This window comes from Aquarana catesbeiana, linkage group LG08, assembly GCF_042186555.1.
Source record: "Aquarana catesbeiana isolate 2022-GZ linkage group LG08, ASM4218655v1, whole genome shotgun sequence".
Classification (NCBI taxonomy): Eukaryota; Metazoa; Chordata; class Amphibia; order Anura; family Ranidae; genus Aquarana; species Aquarana catesbeiana.
Genome location: NC_133331.1, coordinates 84700108 through 84718594, shown reverse-complemented (window position 1 = coordinate 84718594; position 18487 = coordinate 84700108). Strand labels below are relative to the sequence as shown.

Genomic DNA, 18487 nt, shown 5'->3' with positions numbered 1-18487 from the left:
TGAAAATACAATACAAATACACTACAACACATGACATCACTTCAGATTTTTTTTTTTTTTTTTTATTATTCTGTCGTACGAGAATTTTCATAACTTTAGTAAACTCTTCAGGTTCGATATACGACTAGCATGCGAAAAAAAGCAGACGATCTGTCGTCCGAGTTTCTGATCGTGTGTACGGGACATTAGGAAAAAGGGTACGGGGTTGCACCAGTTATGGTTATGCAAGGATCTGAATATTCCGTCTTTCTAACTGCACTGGAAAGACTGAAGCTGACCACAGATGGATCGATATTCAGCTGGTTCAACAGGGAGCAGCCAAATTTCGATACATCTGTGATCATTCCAGTTAGAGAGAAGTCAATTTTAAACGTAAAAAAAGAGGGACCTCCCCTATATATCAATTGGCAACCAGGAAAGGCAAATAAATAGAGTAAAGATCACCATAAGCCCAAGTCCACTGACTCGCCACAATATATTGGTGCAACCCATGTAACGCATGCAGAGCTCATACAAAAGCGTCGGGCTGGAAAGAACACGAAAAGGCAATTACTTCAAGGATCGTAAAGTATTGACAAAAAGGCTTTACTTACCAAATATGAAAATTTCTTATAAAAATTGTGCAAAAAAATACATCTCCATCTCTCCACAAATAAAATGACAACGTCCAGGGCACAAGAAGCAGCAGCTTACACTGTGTTCACCGTCATAAATTCCCCCTGAATAATGAGTGAATTAGGCCAGAGACACAGTATCCAGAGCAGGTAAGAGCAATTTGAGGGCTTCTGGGCATAAATACCCCATGGCAGATATACAAAGGATGGCAACACCTAGCATGGTCTCCCAGGCCAGTGCCCCCAAAATGTAGCTCGGTGTCTCCTCCACTCTCCCTAAAATCCTTCCAGATGGGGCTGGACTAAATAAACCTGACACTGAAATGCATGATATGAGTCCACAAGCTGGCAAGTCTGTATGCAGGCACTTTGTGGAATAATGGCAGCAAAGTCGATTGCAGGTAAATGTACCCAGCTAGTGGGGAGAAGGTTCATACAAATGTGTCCACTACACCATTCATCAATAGGCCAGTGCATCAAGGTGGGGAAAATGGGCAGGTAAGTATGCAACCAGTAGTCACTGGGCCTTGGCAAACATCCTGCAAGGGCAACTTGAATGTAGTGGCTGTGATAGGCTAATAATGCATGTTGCGCCTTAATTCTCTAGCGTTTCAAACAGTTCAGCCAGTAAAATATAGCTCACCAGTCCTTGGCAATCAGGCCAGCACCGACCAGCCTGTCAGAATATTATAGTGCAACGGGGAAAATTTCCCCATCCACCTGGATGGGGAATCCTTTCTTTTTTATGGCCAACTCTATATTTGCCCCCTTATTTTGTTTTACTTGGTTTAAGAGCAGCTTCCTATTTTCAAGTCTGCATTTTCACACATTGTTGTGAATTTTTTAATACTTTTTTCATTCACTCCCATTAAAGTCTACTAAGCCAAAAAGTTCCTGTCCTTTTTTTCTAAGCTCCATGGAGGAGAAACACACAGGTGTGAAAATCAATATAGGTGTAGTTATGAACGCACTCAAAATATTTGTGAAAAGTAATAAAAATGTGCATGTATGTTACATCAATAAAATAAATACAGTAAGTATATCTAATCAAGTGTCAATTTCTATATGAAACATTAAGACTGTAAGTAAAATGACAGTGCAAACACAAATATTAGCACAACTTAAGTAGCTCAACATTTTGTTTTGTAGAACTGATTATTTTGCTCTACATCGCAAGATAATCAGCTCTACAAAACAAAATGTTGCAAAACAAATGATCCAGATAATTGTCCAAAAACTTGATAAACGTCCAAAGTCACCAGTAAGTGCAAACGTGCAAATGAAGTCTGTGAATAAATCACCTAGTGTCCTCCATCTAATCAAAATCGTTCTCTCTCACCTCCCAAAATAATAATGTGCTTGGGAAGTACATAACAATCAATTGTATCTAAAAAATACAAAGATAACAATCAATTGCATCTCCAGTGTCCTCCGGCTTTAAATGGTCAAATCTTCCTCTCTCCAATTAGCACTGTCATCAGTATGTGTACATCTCGATCTTCCTCGTGTTAGACGATCCAAATATATGCAAGGGGAATACAAGGAGATTACCACATAGTGTAAAACCAATTACGTGTGTTTATTTCAAACAAGTAGTTACTTACATTTTTCTGTGTCATACCCAACACAAGGGGAAAACAGCGTGGTATAATCAAAGCGGGCACCGCCAGCTCCAGCCACTTACACAGACTGCGAGCCACCACGGGCTAGTACGAGGTGACGTCGCTCAATGCTCCACCTAACACATTTCGACGTAATGTTGTCATTAGAACAGGTGTGAACAGGCTCAAAAGAAATGATAAATAGATATCATAGAATGATAAGCCTCTTGTAGTGCATTGTTACATGTTGGCCACCTGTGTGGATGGGGGGGGGGGGGGGGGGTGCTAAAGCCCCATACACAGGGGCCAAATATCAGGCAGTATCAGCCAGATATTCAATAGAAACTGGCCAACATTCGGCCCTTGTGTACAGCAACCTGTCTGACCGGAGCAGGCCGAACATCCGGCTGATGTCGAAGGGGCATGATCGAATAAGGTCTGCCAATCAGCATCCGATCAGCGCTCCCAGCTGGTTCATTAGAAACTGGTCAACATTCAGCCCGTGCGTATGGCAACCGGTCTGACAGAAGCCAGCCGAATGTCTGGCTGCTGTCGAAGGGGCATGACTGATAAAGGTCTGCCGATCGGCATCCAATAATTTCACTGATCCAGTGTGTTCTGGCGGTGGGGCCGTCCCCCTATCAGAACACAATAGTTCAGCAGGGAGATCGCTTTACTAACATCGGATTGTTGGTACAGGATCTCCTCCCGAGCTCTTCAGTTTTTTTTTTCGTTCAGTCTGTTGGGTTGAACGAAAAAAAAACTGATAGTGTGTACTAGGCTTAAGTGTGACTTGTATGGAAAGTCAGGGGACAGAGGTCACCTTACCTCTGATGGTTGTTGCCCTATCAGCATCCTGGCCACATTTCGTTATTACCAGGAAGTAAGGTTGCAGATGACAGGATAACAGCTTTTAGAGCCTTGCTGACCTATTTAGAAGCTGTGTGTTGCTGGAAAAAGCTGGGAAGAGCTTTGGGTGGAAGTAGCCTCAGAGCTGCATGCCAGAGGAGAAGCAGAAAGTTGATTGGCCCAATCCTCCCTCCCACAATTCATACATGAATGGCTGTGATTTTATGTCAACCTGCTGAGAAGGTGGTAACCCCCTTTTAAAGTGAATGTTCAGGTTCTTAAAGTCCTTTTCTGGAGAATAAAATATGTTTATCTGAAAGATTTTCTCTTTTTAAAACTATCACAGTTTTGGAAGCCTGTGCATAAGACCATTCTAAAGAATAATGTGCTAAATGCAGTTAACATCTCGTCAGCACTTCTCTTTCAAATTTATTATTAAAGTTTTGTGCAGCACTTGCAAAAAAAAAAGTAGAAATGACAAGATTTGGAGAGCACTGCCAGCTGGCATGGCATGGAAATACTTGTCCCTTGGAGAGTCACAGGTTGTATATGGGTAACTGAGAACATCAGCTACACAAGAAGCATGTTGTAGGAATTTCTCGTTGCAAATGATTGTTTTGATCCAACTGTGTGTTATTAATTGCTGTGAGGCCTCTTGTGTTGCTCACATTATAGTATATCATTTGATCCACGTATTTAGCGATCAGTTGTTGCTCTGCAATTTAGTGGCATGTTTGAGCTACTGAAAATTCCCCTTGTACTTCCGCACTTAAAGTGATTCTGCCATTTTCAAAAGAAATTTTTTAATACTTATCCGGCCAGTGGCTACCACTGCCTCAAGAATATTCTTCATCCAACGCTTTCAAGAGTATCGGATGCCTGGTCTTCCCCTTGTTTTTTCTCTTGTTGATCCCTCCGTTGCTACAAGACGCGGTAGCGATGTAGAATGCAAACGTAAGGAACTACAGTGCGCAGTGAGGGAACCCCACATCCAAAACTGCAAGATATAGTAGTGAGGTGGAGGCCATCAGGAGGAATCATTGAGTGTAGGAGAGGACACAGGTAGACTGGCGCTCAGACTCGGTCAGCAGGAGTAAAAAAAAAAAAAATTGTGCTCCATCATTGGTGCCAGTGGAAGGTTTAATGCCCCACCATTGGTGTCATTGGGAGGAATTGTGCCTCATCTACGGTGTCAGTGGGAGGAATAGCGCCTCATAATTGTTGTCAGTGGGAGGAACAGTGTCTCATCAGTGGTGTTGGTGGTAGGAATCGTGCCTTATCAGTGGTGTTGGTGGCAGGAATCGTGCCTTATCAGTGGTGTTGGTGGCAGGAATCGTGCCTCCTCAGTGGTGTTGGTGGCAGGAATCGTGCCTCCTCAGTGGTGTTGGTGGCAGGAATAGTGCCTCATCGTTGGTGTCAGTGGGAGGAATAGTACCCTATTGTTGGTGTCAGTGGGAGGAATAGTACCCTATTGTTGGTGTCAGTGGGAGGAATAGTACCCTATTGTTGGTTTCAGTGGGAGGAATAGTACCCTATTGTTGGTTTCAGTGGGAGGAATAGTACCCTATTGTTGGTTTCAGTGGGAGGAATAGTACCCTATTGTTGGTTTCAGTGGGAGGAATAGTATCCCATTGTTGGTGTCAGCAGTAGGAATAGTGCCCCATCTATGGTGTCAGTGGTAGGAGTAGTGCCCCTAAAATGGTGTCAGTGATATAGTGCCCCATGATTGGGTGTCAATGGGAGGAATTTTGCCCCTCTGTTGGTGTCTATGGAAGGAATGGTGCCTTATTGTTGGTGTCAGCAGGTGGAATAGTGCCCCAAGAGCCAGACAACTGCAAGAAAAGGGCTTCAGTTTGGAGACCACTACCTAAAGCTGCTTAGCTGGGTACACATGGGCCGAAAATCGGCTGAAATTGGTCAGTTTGGCAGGAACTGGCTGACTTTCGGCCTGTGTGTACAGCTCCTCGTCTGACAGTCTCATGGCTGGGTTCTGTTGAACAAGCGTGCTGGAAAAGTGGCATCTCATCAGCATTGATCATTGTGTAATGGCGGGGCGGCCAGTCCCCCTGACAGAACACAGTGGGTGTCATTTACTAAGATGAATGCGCTGCGCTGGTTCATACCTTAATTGGTGCGCCGGATAAATCATTAATTGAGCGTGTGAACCGGTGCTTGCACAGCAGTACCTGCCCGCGAGAATGTTTCCAGCGCAATCCCATCGCGCTGGTTCTCGGCGAGGTACATCTCGCGTTCGCTGTAATAGGAAAAACACATCTTCCTATTAAAGCAGCGCGAGAAAAACTGGCATGGGTTCCCCCTCCAGGGGCATACCAGGCCCTTCGGTCTGGTATGGATTTTAAGGGGAACCCCCTACGCCGAAAAAAAACGTTGTGGAGGTCCCCCCAAAATCCACACCAGACCCTTATCCGAGCATGCAGCCCGGCTGGTCAGGAAAGGGGGTGGGGACGAGCGCTGCGCCCCCCCCCTACCCCAAAGCACCTTGTCCCCATGTTGATGAGGACAAGGGCCTCTTTCCGACAACCCTGGCCGTTGGTTGGTCTGCGAGTGGGGGGGGGGCTTATCGAAATCCAGGAGCCCCCTTTAATTTTATTTTGGCACGGGGTTCCCCTTAATATCCATACCAGATCTGAAGGGCCGGGTATGGAATTTCGGGGGAACCCCATGCATTTTTTTTTTTTTCTTAATTTTGTTTTTTTTCTTAATGCTGTTTTTATCAATTAACTTTTTATGTATTGCCGGACCGACATTTCATCACAGCCGCGAAGTGAACCAGCGTTAAAAAAAAAAAGAAAAAAGTTTAGAGGTGCGCCCATTCAACCTATGCAAATGCATTTACGTTGCTTGACATTTACTAAGATTTTGTCGGTGCAGTGAACCAAAGCATTTGAACAAGCGCAAATGCCGTTTGCCCATGCGCGGTGCATAAATTGACCTCCCGCAGTTCTAAATGTACTTGTCGGGGCAGCAGGCTTGTTTAGATAAAGTTACTTTCTCATTCTATTTTGGGCATATTTGTTACTTGGGCAGTTATTACTATACTTCCTCACATCACCAACATCACCCCCATAATATTGGCATTTCCAGCTTGTTTAAATTTTAAGTTAAAGATGCTGTGCGCCATGTCTATAGTGGTGTACCAATCGCCTCCTCCCGTGCGCCGGGAAGAGAATAGTAAATAGGGAATTGCGCTGTGTTACCGGCGCAAATGTTTTGTAAATACGAAAAAGTCCTTTGCGCATAGGCGTGCACCGCAACTCATGGCGTAAATCAGCCCCTGTATCTCAGCGGGAAGATTGTTGCGCTAACTTTGAATGTGTTAGTACAGCGATCAGGATTTTTTATTTTTGTTCAGCCCGCTGGATTGAACGCACAACACTTCCCGTGTGTACTCAGCACTAGAGTAGTAAAGCAGTGAAATCTTTTTTTTTTTTTTTTTTCAAATAACAATTTTTTATTAAGCATAGAGACATATATATATATATATATAATGTCGCTTGTAATTAAGTGCAATTGGTAGACAGTCAATCCAGTAAACAGTGAGCCTCTGATGATAGTCATCCACGTACAGTAGTGGTGTAATACATTCCATATCATCTAGGGCTGTCAACCAGCAAGTAACATCATTGGACTGAATATGTTTTAGCATTTTACAGCAGGAAAGAAGATAAAGAAGAAAAGGGGGATAAGAAGGGGAGGGGGAGAAGGGGGGGGGGGGGTCTGGCCGCAGGCCTAGGGCGGGTCCTCCTGCCTGTGCCATTCCTCCCAGACCATGTCATGAGCCTCTAATCTGTTTTGTATCCTGGCTGTCATTTTCTCCATCAGCTCTATGTCCTTTATTCTGGTATAGAGGTCCGTTTGGGAGGGTGGAATCTGTTTCTTCCAATACAGGGCTACCAGGCATCTCGCTGCTGTAAGAACATGGCCCAGCAGCTTCCTGGAGCGTCGGGATATATGTAATCCAGACACTCCTAGAAGAAACAGCTTCGGGACTTTGGGGACCTGGACGCCCATTAGGCGATTCAACAATAATTGCGTTTCCGTCCAGAAAGGAGCTATTTTGGGACATGACCAGTAGATATGATATAAGGTCCCTCTGTCTTTCATGCACCGCCAACATCTATCCGAACTAGATGGGAAAATGGTGTGGAGGACATCAGGCGTCATATACCAGAAAAAAAGAACTTTGTAGGCATTCTCTTTATACAATGTGCATAGTGAGCTTTTAGCCGCCTGGGACCAAATCGTCTTCCAGGTAGATTCTGGGATCTCTTCCCCCAAGACCCTCTCCCAGCGGATCATGTATGGATGTTTGCCGTGATCTGTGATGTTGTAAGAATTTAATATCCGGTAAATATCGGATATTAGCCCGCGTCTGGTCGAGCCTTCCAACATCAGTCTCTCAAAGGGCGATGGGGCCGAGAATTGTAAATTCGGGGCGATTGATTGAGCATAGTGCCTAATCTGCAAGTACCCATAGAACACTTGCCTCGGTAAATCAAATTTTTTCTGGAGTTCTGTGAAGGACAGCAATCTGCGCGTGCATGGGTGCACCAAATGACCAAAGTGGAACAGATTCCTCGTCGCCCACGGAGAGGACATCTGGTGAGTAAGACCTGCAGGCAGTCTGGGGTTGTAGAGGAACGATGTGAGGAGTGAGCTTTCTGAGCATAGCTTATAAAGCCGTGATAGTTTGCGCCAAAGTGTACTAAGGTGGAGCATGGGGCCCAAAAGCTGAGTGGACCCCACCTTCACCTCTGCATTCCACAGCATGCTGTTTGGGTGGACTGGGGCCATCCATAGCTTTTCTATTTCTGTCCACTTATTATAAGAGCGTTGGGTGAACCACGAGGCCAGGGTTCGCAATTGGGTGGCTTGGTAGTATTTAGTTAGGTCAGGGAATGATAATCCGCCATCTGATCGCGCCGCTGTCATGACTGATTGTGAGATTCTGTGTCTTTTGTAGTTCCAAATAAATCGTGTTAGATCCGCCTGCAGTTTCTTCAGCTCCGCCTGTGGTATTGGGATGGGGAGAGTTTGGAATAGGTACAGCAGCTTCGGCAGGATAGCCATCTTAACAGAAGCTATCCTCCCTAGCAGGGAGATATGATGAGCCTTCCATTTTAGTAGAAGGTCCCTTATGGTTTTAAAGAGAGGAGGATAATTGGCTGGGTATAGGGTGGAATAGGAGGGAGTTATCTGTATTCCCAAATATTTCAGTGAGGATGACTTCCAGTGGTAGGGGAAACAGTGTTGGAGATGTTGGGTCTCCTGTGTTGGAATATTAATGGGTAGGGCTTCTGATTTAGCTGCATTTATCTTGTATCCTGACAGGGATCTATATAAGTCGAGTTCAGCGTGCAAATTAGGGAGTGATATTCTGGGCTGGGTCAGGGTGAGAATAATATCATCAGCAAATAGGGCCAACTTAAATTCCCTATCTTTCAACGGGATACCGTGGATATTCAGATTTTTGCAGTGAAATCTTATTGTTCGGTTGTCCTAGGTTACTATACTTCTAAACAGTAAGCCACGTTCTACTTAAATGAAGGAGAATGGCAATTGACAGAGCTTTGTATTTTACAGAATAATTTTAATTTGCATTGTTGCCTTGTAATAGAGTTTGGTAACAAATGAAGATGTGGTGTAGCACTTTGTTTATACCGTCACTGAATTACTGTGAATTCTCTTGGCAGGAAAACGTCTCGTTGGCTGATATTTTGTCACTACGGGATAACTGTCTCACTGAGCAGGACATTTGGGCAATCTGCCTGGAATGCTGCTATTCCATGAAGGACATCTCTCACGCAGCTATCTTCCAGACTCTGTGTATTACACCAGACACACTGGCCTTTAACACCAGCGGCAACGTCTGTTTTATGGAGCAGCTTAGCGGTAAGTCTCTGTCGCTGGGTCCAGCCAAGTCCCACAGCAGTTTTTTCAATGACAAAAGTGCATCATTTATGAAATTCTCATGAAATAAATACAAAGCAATGGTGTTACGCTGCAATCTACACCACTGCAAGCATGTCAAAGCAGTACTGTATATTAAATAAATGAAATGTGTCTTTTGAAATATTGAAACATACAATTTTGTGACAGCGTTTTCTTTCAAGGACCGGTAAAGATCAGTTTCCTTCATGTAAACAAGCTACTAATATGACAGGCTTGGCATGTGTATGAAGGGCCAGGGATGGGAGGTGTTCTTTTCCTCTGTGTGTGTATTTAGGCTGCACAGCCTTAAAGTGAGCTAGTTGTTAGGATGTAGATATTCAAATGTTTACATATTCTTAACGAGCACTAAAAGTAGACTCCCATAGATAATAATAAAAAAAACAAAAAAAAACAAAAAGAAAGTAGTAAAGTAGGGTTTGGCAGATAGAACCACAGTGTGGTGGGGGATGCAAGCTCTTCAACACACTTGGAAATGTAGGAATCCAAAGATTGGGACTTGCCACCACCCGAACAGGTAAGTATTTGCAGGGAAGCTTTCTTTAGAAAGGTTGTTATTTATTTTTCCCAAGTAACAGAATTTGGGCTCCATTTACAAAGTGGTATCTTACCGTATCCGAGTATGCGGTAAGATAATGCACAGCGTTTTTCAAAAAAAAAATTCAATTCACTAAAAAACGCTAATAAAATAGCGCATGCGCTATTTTATGAAGTGATGCATTATTTTTGTATTGAAGGCTTGCAGTAATTTAACAAACTGGGATCTGGGTACCCCCTTGTTAAAGAGGGATTTCAGATTTTGATAAGCCCCCCCCCCCCCCATCCACAGAGCCCCGCGGCCACTGGCCAGGGTTGTGGGAGCCCCTCTGCTCCAAAGCACCCCCCATGTTGAGGGCATGTGGCCTGGTATGGTTCATGAGGGGGGGTGCTTTGGGGCAGTGGGGGCTCCCCACAACCGCCCCCCCTTTCCTGACCTGCCAGGCTGCGTGCTCGGATAAGGGTCTGGTACTGATTGTGGGGGGCCCCACACTTTTTTTTTTCTCAATATTTAATTGCAGACAATTTTTTTGTTTACAATCAGGTGTCAGCAAGGATCCCGGCTGACAGCTGATGACCCATCGGTTTTTATGGATGTGGCAACCGCCTGCTCCTTAACAACCTTGACAGTTACTGGTTGAAATGGATGCCGGCAGGTGCCGGCTCCTTAACAACCAGTTAAAATCAAACACAATCCTTAACTACCACATGCCTGGACCACTATCTAATTACCACATGCATTTATTTATTGAATTGACTTTAACGGCTGTTTTATGCAGTGTTTTTGCTTTTTTTGGTAAACACCGCATAAAGCAATAGTGAAGCGACAGTTTCAGGATCGCATGCCGCATTTGGCAAAAATGTGTCAGATCACCTAAATACCGCACGCAATCTGCTTTAGTGAATGGAGCCCTCTATCTTTTAGGCCTTATGCACACAGGATTTTTTCCTCCCATGGGTACCTTTGCTCAAGGGAAGGAGAAAGCAGTGTTAAAAAAGGCGCCTAAATCCACATTTTGCAAATGCGTTAAGGCGCATCATGCATCTAGGGCATTTATTCCTGCTGTTGGCCAGAATGTTATTTTATTCTGGCCGTTGGAATGAAAGAACGCTCAAGCATGTTTATGCGTGTTTAGGCTTGTCAGTTTTTTTTGCGGTACAACGTTTCTCCCCTGAACATGGCAGAACAGAGTTTTTTTTTTTTTTTTTTTTCTGCCTGCAAACACTCCTGCTTCTAAGTGCCTATGTGTGCAAGGACACATAGGCTAACATAGAGGGGCGTTTTAAAGGCAGAAAAAACGTTAAAAATGCTCTAAAAGTGTCATTTTCTACTCCCAGTGTGCATGAGGCCTAAATTTTAACTAAAGAAAAAGCATTTTTTTGAGTAGGATAAAGTTTGGAGGTATTGCAACACATGTAAGGTTTCTATTGCTGTCTGTGCCCCAATAGAGAGATTCACCCTCTATTTGTCATGTTTACTGGCATCATCAAAATTGGAAGTAAGATAAAATCCCAAATTATGGATTGTTCCCAGACCAGTAAAAAAGGGAAAAAACTTCCAGTGGGGACACGAGTTCTGGTGACCCTGGAGACAACCAAGCATTCCCTCACCTTGGTGGGATTTCCACGCTCTTCCTGTTTTTGGTACGGGACAGGAAGTGAAGGGAAATCTCCCCATTGGGACACAGAGGGCAAAAAACTTACAGCGGTTCAGTGGTTATAACCCTCCTTTTAATAAGTGTATGTCACCAGCGCAAAACCAATTTATCCCTCAAAAAAATTCCTTATAGTTTAATTTTAGAGTTGCTGTATTCAAAAAAACCCTTTCATAAGAATGGGCTGGAAGTGCTTATTGGTGTGTGTGAATGCGCTACTCCCATATATACACCCCTCTCGGTATTCACATACCCTGCCTCTTATTGTGTAAAAAACTTAACATAAACAATGTGGTCCTAAATTATATCATATACATGTGAAAAATTCACCAAAGTGAGCCAAAACCATGCATCAAAACAGAAATCAGCTGACATATATCATATCTATTGCAAAGTCCCCAAGAAAATGCATCCAAATCTTCTATTGATTGCCGTGATTGATGTGCTTCTGTATTCCTTCAATATGCATAAGTGACTGTGTGACACACCACCACCTTTTAGATTGGCCACTCACCAGATACTTCTCAAATAGTGCATCTTTGGTTCATTCATGGGATAACCACTCCACCTTAGTAAACCTCTTCACCAGCTATACTTGGACTTTAGTATTCCTCATATAAAAATATATGGACAAAACGATCATCGCGCAATGCGTTTAAAACTATTTATTGTATAAGATCCAAAGAAAAGTGTACACTCACATTTAAAAGTGCCCTCGAGCCGGCACAAAGCTAATCCAGCAGTTAGGGACGGGTGTGTGAACTATTGCATGGTCCGCCTGTGTATAGTGTGCGACCTTCGTGCTCAGCTTGCGCTCCACCCCTCGTTCCCGTTCGCGTCCTCACCAGCCACGGACGTATCCGATCACCTAAGGGAAAAAAGGCTGCTGGGAAATTTTTTCACTTAGATGATCGGATACGTCCGTGGCTGGTGAGGACGCGAACGGGAACGAGGGGTGGAGCGCAAGCTGAGCACGAAGGTCGCACACTATACACAGGCGGACCATGCAATAGTTCACACACCCGTCCCTAACTGCTGGATTAGCTTTGTGCCGGCTCGAGGGCACTTTTAAATGTGAGTGTACACTTTTCTTTGGATTTTATACAATAAATAGTTTTAAACGCATTGTGCGATGATCGTTTTGTCCATATATTTTTATATGAGGAATACTAAAGTCCAAGTATAGCTGGTGAAGAGGTTTACAAAGGTGGAGTGGTTATCCCATGAATGAACCAAAGATGCACTATTTGAGAAGTATCTGGTGAGTGGCCAATCTAAAAGGTGGTGGTGTGTGTTTTGATGCATGGTTTTGGCTCACTTTGGTGAATTTTTCACATGTATATGATATAATTTAGGACCACATTGTTTATGTTAAGTTTTTTACACAATAAGAGGCAGGGTATGTGAATACTGAGAGGGGTGTATAACCCTCCTTTACTCTATCCATAATAAAAAAAAAAAGTTTTGCCCTTTATTCTACTTTAAGATAAGCCCTCCCTAAGCACTGTAATTGCAAGCACTTTTGAGCTATTCATTCTCTTCAGAAGCACTGAAAACATTGCCTTCTTTCCCCTCCCAGCACTGGCTTGGCAACCTTTCAGCCTTCTTATCCCTAATGCAGCTATTCTCAATCAGGTTTCTGTGGAAGCTTAAGGTTCCTCCAGAGAGTGCTAGGGGTTTTTTTTGAGCGGTGACTAGTTGATCTCACATTGATAAGGCCTGCACAATTATGTGGCCAACGCCGCTTGGTATAGGCAACTGCATAACACCAATGTTATTTTTAGCTGTCTGTAAAGGTGGCATTCTGAACACCACTATAGGGGAGTCATTCTTTTCATTGACCATCCACCAGTTTAAAGGGTATCCCCCCTGGTCCCCAATTAGTCTGTTTTAGCAGGGGTTCCCAGATTATTATTTTAAGGGTTCATCTGGGGTAAAAGGTTGAAAAAGGCTGCTTTTAGTATAAACATGGTGCATTGGAGTTCAGCTGCTGAGAAAAGTACTTGGAACAACGTCCGCTGTGATTATGAGGATGAATTGCTCCACAGTGTCTGTGGCTATAGAAGTTGGCGTGCAACGAATTTGAAGAGCCTTTACTGCTTGCTGAGACTATGTAAAATACTTTATTGTCTATTGCCTGAAAAAAAGATTCACTTTAAAGCAAGCCAGACACAACTGGACTGTTGCAAGAATCTGAATGTTTGGTCTTTAATTATTTTCATTGCAGTGTCTAACGTAGTGTCAGAACTCAAGGGCCAAGTGAAGTTTGACAGTTGCTGTACTTTTACAATTTTACTTACCTTTTCCTTATTTCCATGAGAATTTTTCATGAACCAATTTGTGGATCGATTATGTCATATACTGTTATAGGCCACCCAGTGAGTTTGTTGTTCTCTGATAACCTAAGTTGGCAGATAGACTTGCATGGAGTAGTAAAATGCACTCATTTTGTTGCTTTTACTAAGCAAAAAGTACAATTCTGTAATATACATATTATATGCAATATACATACACTATATTACCAAAAATATTGGAATGCCTTCCTTTACACACACATGAACTTTAATGGCATCCCAGTCTTAGTCCATAAGGTTCAATATTGAGTTGGCCCACCCTTTGCAGCTATAACAGCTTCAACTCTTCTGGGAAGGCTGTCCACAAGGTTTAGGAGTGTGTCTATGGGAATATGTGACCATTCTTCCAGAAGCGCATTTGTGAGGTCAGACACTGATGTGGACGAGAAGGCCTGGCTCGCAGTCTCCTCTCTAATTCACCCCAAAGGTGTTCTATCGGGTTGAGGTCAGGTTCCTCCACCTCAAACTCACTCATCCATGTCTCTATGGAATTGTTTGTGCACTGGTGAGCAGTCCTGTTGGAACAGGAAGGGGCCATCCCCAAACTGTTCCCACCAAGTTGGGAGCATCAAATTGTCCAAAATGTCTTTGTATATTGACGCCTAAATAGTTCCCTTAACTTGGAACTAAGGGACCAAGACCAACCTCTGAAAAACAACCCCACACCATAATCCCCCCTCCACCAAATGATTTGGAGCAGTGCACAAAGCAAGGTCCATAAAGACATGGATGAGCGAGTTTGGGGTGGAGGAACTCGACTGGCCTGCACCTGCTAGAACACCTTTGGGATAAATTAGAGCAGAGACTGAGCCAGGCCTTCTTGTCCACATCAGTATCTGACCTCACAAACGCGCTTCTGGATGAATGGTCCAACATTCCCATAGACACACTCCTAAACCTTGTGGACAGCCTTCCCAGAAGAGTTGAAGCTGTTATAGCTGCAAAGGGTGGGTCAACTCAATATTGAACCCTATGGACTAAGACTGGGATGCCATTAAAGTTCATGTGCGTGTAAAGACAGCCTTCCCAAAACCTTTTGGTAATATAGTGTATATTGGTTCACTATGAACAGACAGAAAAAAAAATTAAAACAAACAAGATTTCTTATAAAGGGTTACAGGTTAATATGACGCAATATAGGCAAAACCAAATTGTAGTAGTCAATGCAGATTTTGCACTCTAGCACTCTAGTAGTAATACTAGCACTCTTCTAGTATTTTATACTGTGAATCTATCACATAACACATCCAATTGCATTGGAATGAGCAATGTTTGCAGCCTGTTGTGCAATATCTGTCAGACCTGTTGCTGTCTGCCCAAGACTTGAAATACTTGCCTTTGTATTTACTTTTCTTGTTAAGCCAAGTGCTGCCCACTGTTCCAAAGATGCTTAGCTGGAGGCCTGAAGAGTGTACTCCCATTTAGCACTAACTTGGCAGCCCTCCTGTCTAGAGAAGTAAGGTTTTTTTTTTCGTTAAAGTGGAAGACTTACCCTAGAATGACTTTATGAACATTAAACAGCCATATATAGCACATATGCCTTGATAAATGGCATATGTGCTATAGGTACACCATGTTTTACTCTCCATGCTCCAGTTGTCCAGTAATCAGCATTGAAAACTGCCAGCCATTTACCAGTGATGCCATGCAAATCATGGTTTTGTTCAGCTATCTACTCCTTTGACAGGCTTTGCAATCACAAGACTTCTATAAAATGGGGTATGTGGGTGGCTGAGCATCAGAAGCTGCATAGTGTCGCTGGTAATAGCTGGTAGTTTCCTATGCTGATTGCTGGACAACTGAAGCATGGACAGAGTCAAACATGGTGCTATGCATTAATCAAGCTACATGTCTTCTATGTCTGTTTAATGTTTGAGTAATTCTAGGGTGGACTTCCACATTGAAGCTGATCTCCACTGCTAGCACATATTTGGCATTACTGTCATTGTCCTTTAGTTCACAGCCAGTGACATTCAGAGAAGATTCTCCATGGTTTTAGCTATATATAGGGTCTTATTATGTATCTTAGAAACCAATTTCATTAATCAGCTGCAGGTTAATTGGTAACGAAGTAAAATGTTATACTTCTTTGTATGCTTTAACGGTACGATTTAGAAGTAATAACATGTGGCTGTATAGTGGAATTGTTGGCTACATGCAAATATCCACAGAACCTAACTTATTAACTATGATTGTGGAATTTAAAGCTGAACTCCAGACACAAAATCTTTTAATTTAAATATATTCTTGAATAGTCACAAACTCTTTTGGGGTGCAACCCCCAGGTATTACCTTGTAAACGTTTCAGCTTTAGGCTGCTTTTACCCTGAGTCACTAATTTTTCAGCATAGTGGAGTTGAAGCGCAGTGTACCCGGCTTTGCACTAGGGCGGGTGGCTTTGGTTCATTTTCGGGGGTTTTGGTGCGTTTTCTGAAAGCGCACTGAAAGTCCTGCATGCAGAAAAAGCACCAAAACCGTGCAATCGAATGGAAGTCTGTGGCAAAACATGGGTTATCCACACAAAAAACGCAGGTGCACTGCAGGGAAGTTGAAGCAGATCCATATGAAAGCAGCCTTGAATGGGAACTATTAGGGTCTCATAGACCCAACAGAATGTGAAACATTTCCATCTCCACTGGGGGAACACAGTAATCATTGCTAGCGGCTATAGCCGCCTCTATGGTTATGGCTGATTATGCAGTGCTCCCTTGTAATACCTTATGTGTTCTATGGAAATGTTTACATCACTATTGCTATGAATAAAGTGCAACAAAACTATTAAGTGCAAAAAAGTTGAATTATGATAATATAGTATGATATTCCACACTAGTTTAAGTACTTAGACACTTTTGATGGTGGTAGTGAGGAAGTATTCACGATCGTTATTTGTCCACTATAGCAGCCGTTAGCGATATTTGCAAGTAAATCCGGAGGGCTGGTTGTACCCAAGTTGATCGATCAATTAACGTGGTACATTCAGCCTGCCCATTAACGGTTCGAACCGTCTATGGCCGGCCAAAGTCTATGGCAGGCTGCAGCTGGACGAGGCTCAACGCTTTACTGAATAATACCTGCATTTAAGGCCCTGCGCCTTCAATGATGAATGCTTGGGATGCAGAAGACCTGCATTCTGGGTTTTCATCTCTGAACACATAGGGATTGATTTGCTAAAGGCAAATAGGCTGTGCTCTTTGCAATTGCGGTTGCCCTAGAGCTTACTCAATGAGGGGAAGCTCTGCTGACTTCCATCATCCAATCATGTACAAGTAAAACATTTTGTTTTTTTGTTTTATTTTCCTTTGTATGTGATTGGGTAGTCTTTGCAGAGTGAAGCTTTACCTCGTTTACTAATCTCTGGAGCAACGGCACTTGCAGAGGTACAACTGCTCTTGCAAAGTACACAGTCTACTTGCCTTTAGTAAATCCACCTCATAGGGCCCTAAATATGGGTACCACTCGGTACAGCGCTCAGCCCCATCCAGCTGCAGCCTGCCATAGACTTTGACAACCTACAGGCATTGGGGGTAGTTGCTGACCCTCCCACCCCCCCCCCCCCCCCACCCCCAGGCACACTAAATCCCTGGACTGGACGCAATGTAGCTCGATGCGCCTGTATGCAGGTGGGCTCTATAACAAAACGAATAAATTTGCAAAATTTATAAATAGAAATAAAAGACATTTGTCTGCTTTGTACCAAAACATAGGTGGTGGAGATGAAAACCCACATGTGAAGTGATGTCTTAATATCAGATATTAAATTAAATATTCACTGTGATGTGTTTTGTGCATATTTTAAATGTTATTTCCTCTGATCTGGTTTATGAATGGCGTGTTTGCTGTCAGTTTGACACAAACTACAAAGTATTCAGTGATGTAATTAATAATAAAACTGGGTTACATTTTCATTTCAGATGATCCCGAAGGTGCTTTTGTACCTCCAGAATTTGATCTGACTGGTAACACTTTAGAGGTAAGTCGGTGTGGAGCAGTTTCTTATATATAAAAAATAAAATTAAAAATAAAGTAGCTAATCACATTCTAAATAAATTTACTTTTAAGTTAAATTATAAATACGCACATATACAGTAATAGTATGTAGTCTTGTGTAGCCTGCTCTATAGGAAGCCATTTGTTTATCGATTATTTGCTACACTTAGCAAACTTTTTTTTTTTTTTTTTTATTACAGCTTACCAATTCTTAGATGTTATGTTTGTATTGGTTTTCTTTTTTAGGCTTTCCTTTCTTTCTTTTCATCTGGTGATCCAGCCAGTAAGTCTGTTGCTTTTGTACAGAACAAGCTTTCCTGCAAATTTAGCAAGTAGTGTATTAAGACAACAGGGTTGTTTACACTGATGATCTTTCATTTATTTATGTAAAACCTTTATACCAAAAAAAAAAAAAAAAATGTTGCTGTACAATATTTGCTTGTGTAACTGGCGTGTTACAGAATCCCCTCCCCGACTGACAATGCTGCTGTCCAAAGGTGCTCCCTGTGTTCATCCATCCAGAGGGGCGGCACTCTAATACAGGAGCTATGTTAATGGCCAGATCACCAGGTGAAAACAGAGGGAAAAAGCCTAAAAAAAAAGAAAACTAATACAGTCGCCACATCTAAAGATTGATGAGCTGCAGTATATTACATTTTTAGTTTGGGGTTTTAGGCCCCTTTCACACTGGTGGATAGAATTGTGCTTTTAGCTGCGGACAGATGAAGTTATCTACCGCAGCTAAATGCACACAATGCTTTCCTATGGCCCCATTCACACACTGCGTTTAGTGACGGATTTGTGCAGATAGAAAAAATAAAGTTGACTGCGTCAAGGAACAATTTAGCGCAGCTATCTGCACATAACTGCAGGTAATCGCAGTGTACTATTTCTCCTGCAGATAGCAACGGCAACAAGGA

At 42.9% G+C, this 18487-nt stretch overlaps 1 protein-coding gene across 1 annotated transcript in view; it reads left to right on the top strand.

Moving 5' to 3' along the window:
• The window catches only part of KNDC1 (kinase non-catalytic C-lobe domain containing 1), a 238237-nt gene that overhangs the window by 45975 nt on the left and 173775 nt on the right, over positions 1-18487 (top strand). The window contains exons 2-3 of the mRNA XM_073596077.1: positions 8779-8977; positions 17492-17550. Of these exons, the coding sequence (XP_073452178.1) occupies positions 8779-8977; positions 17492-17550 (258 nt within the window). The remainder of the gene's footprint in view (positions 1-8778; positions 8978-17491; positions 17551-18487) is intronic.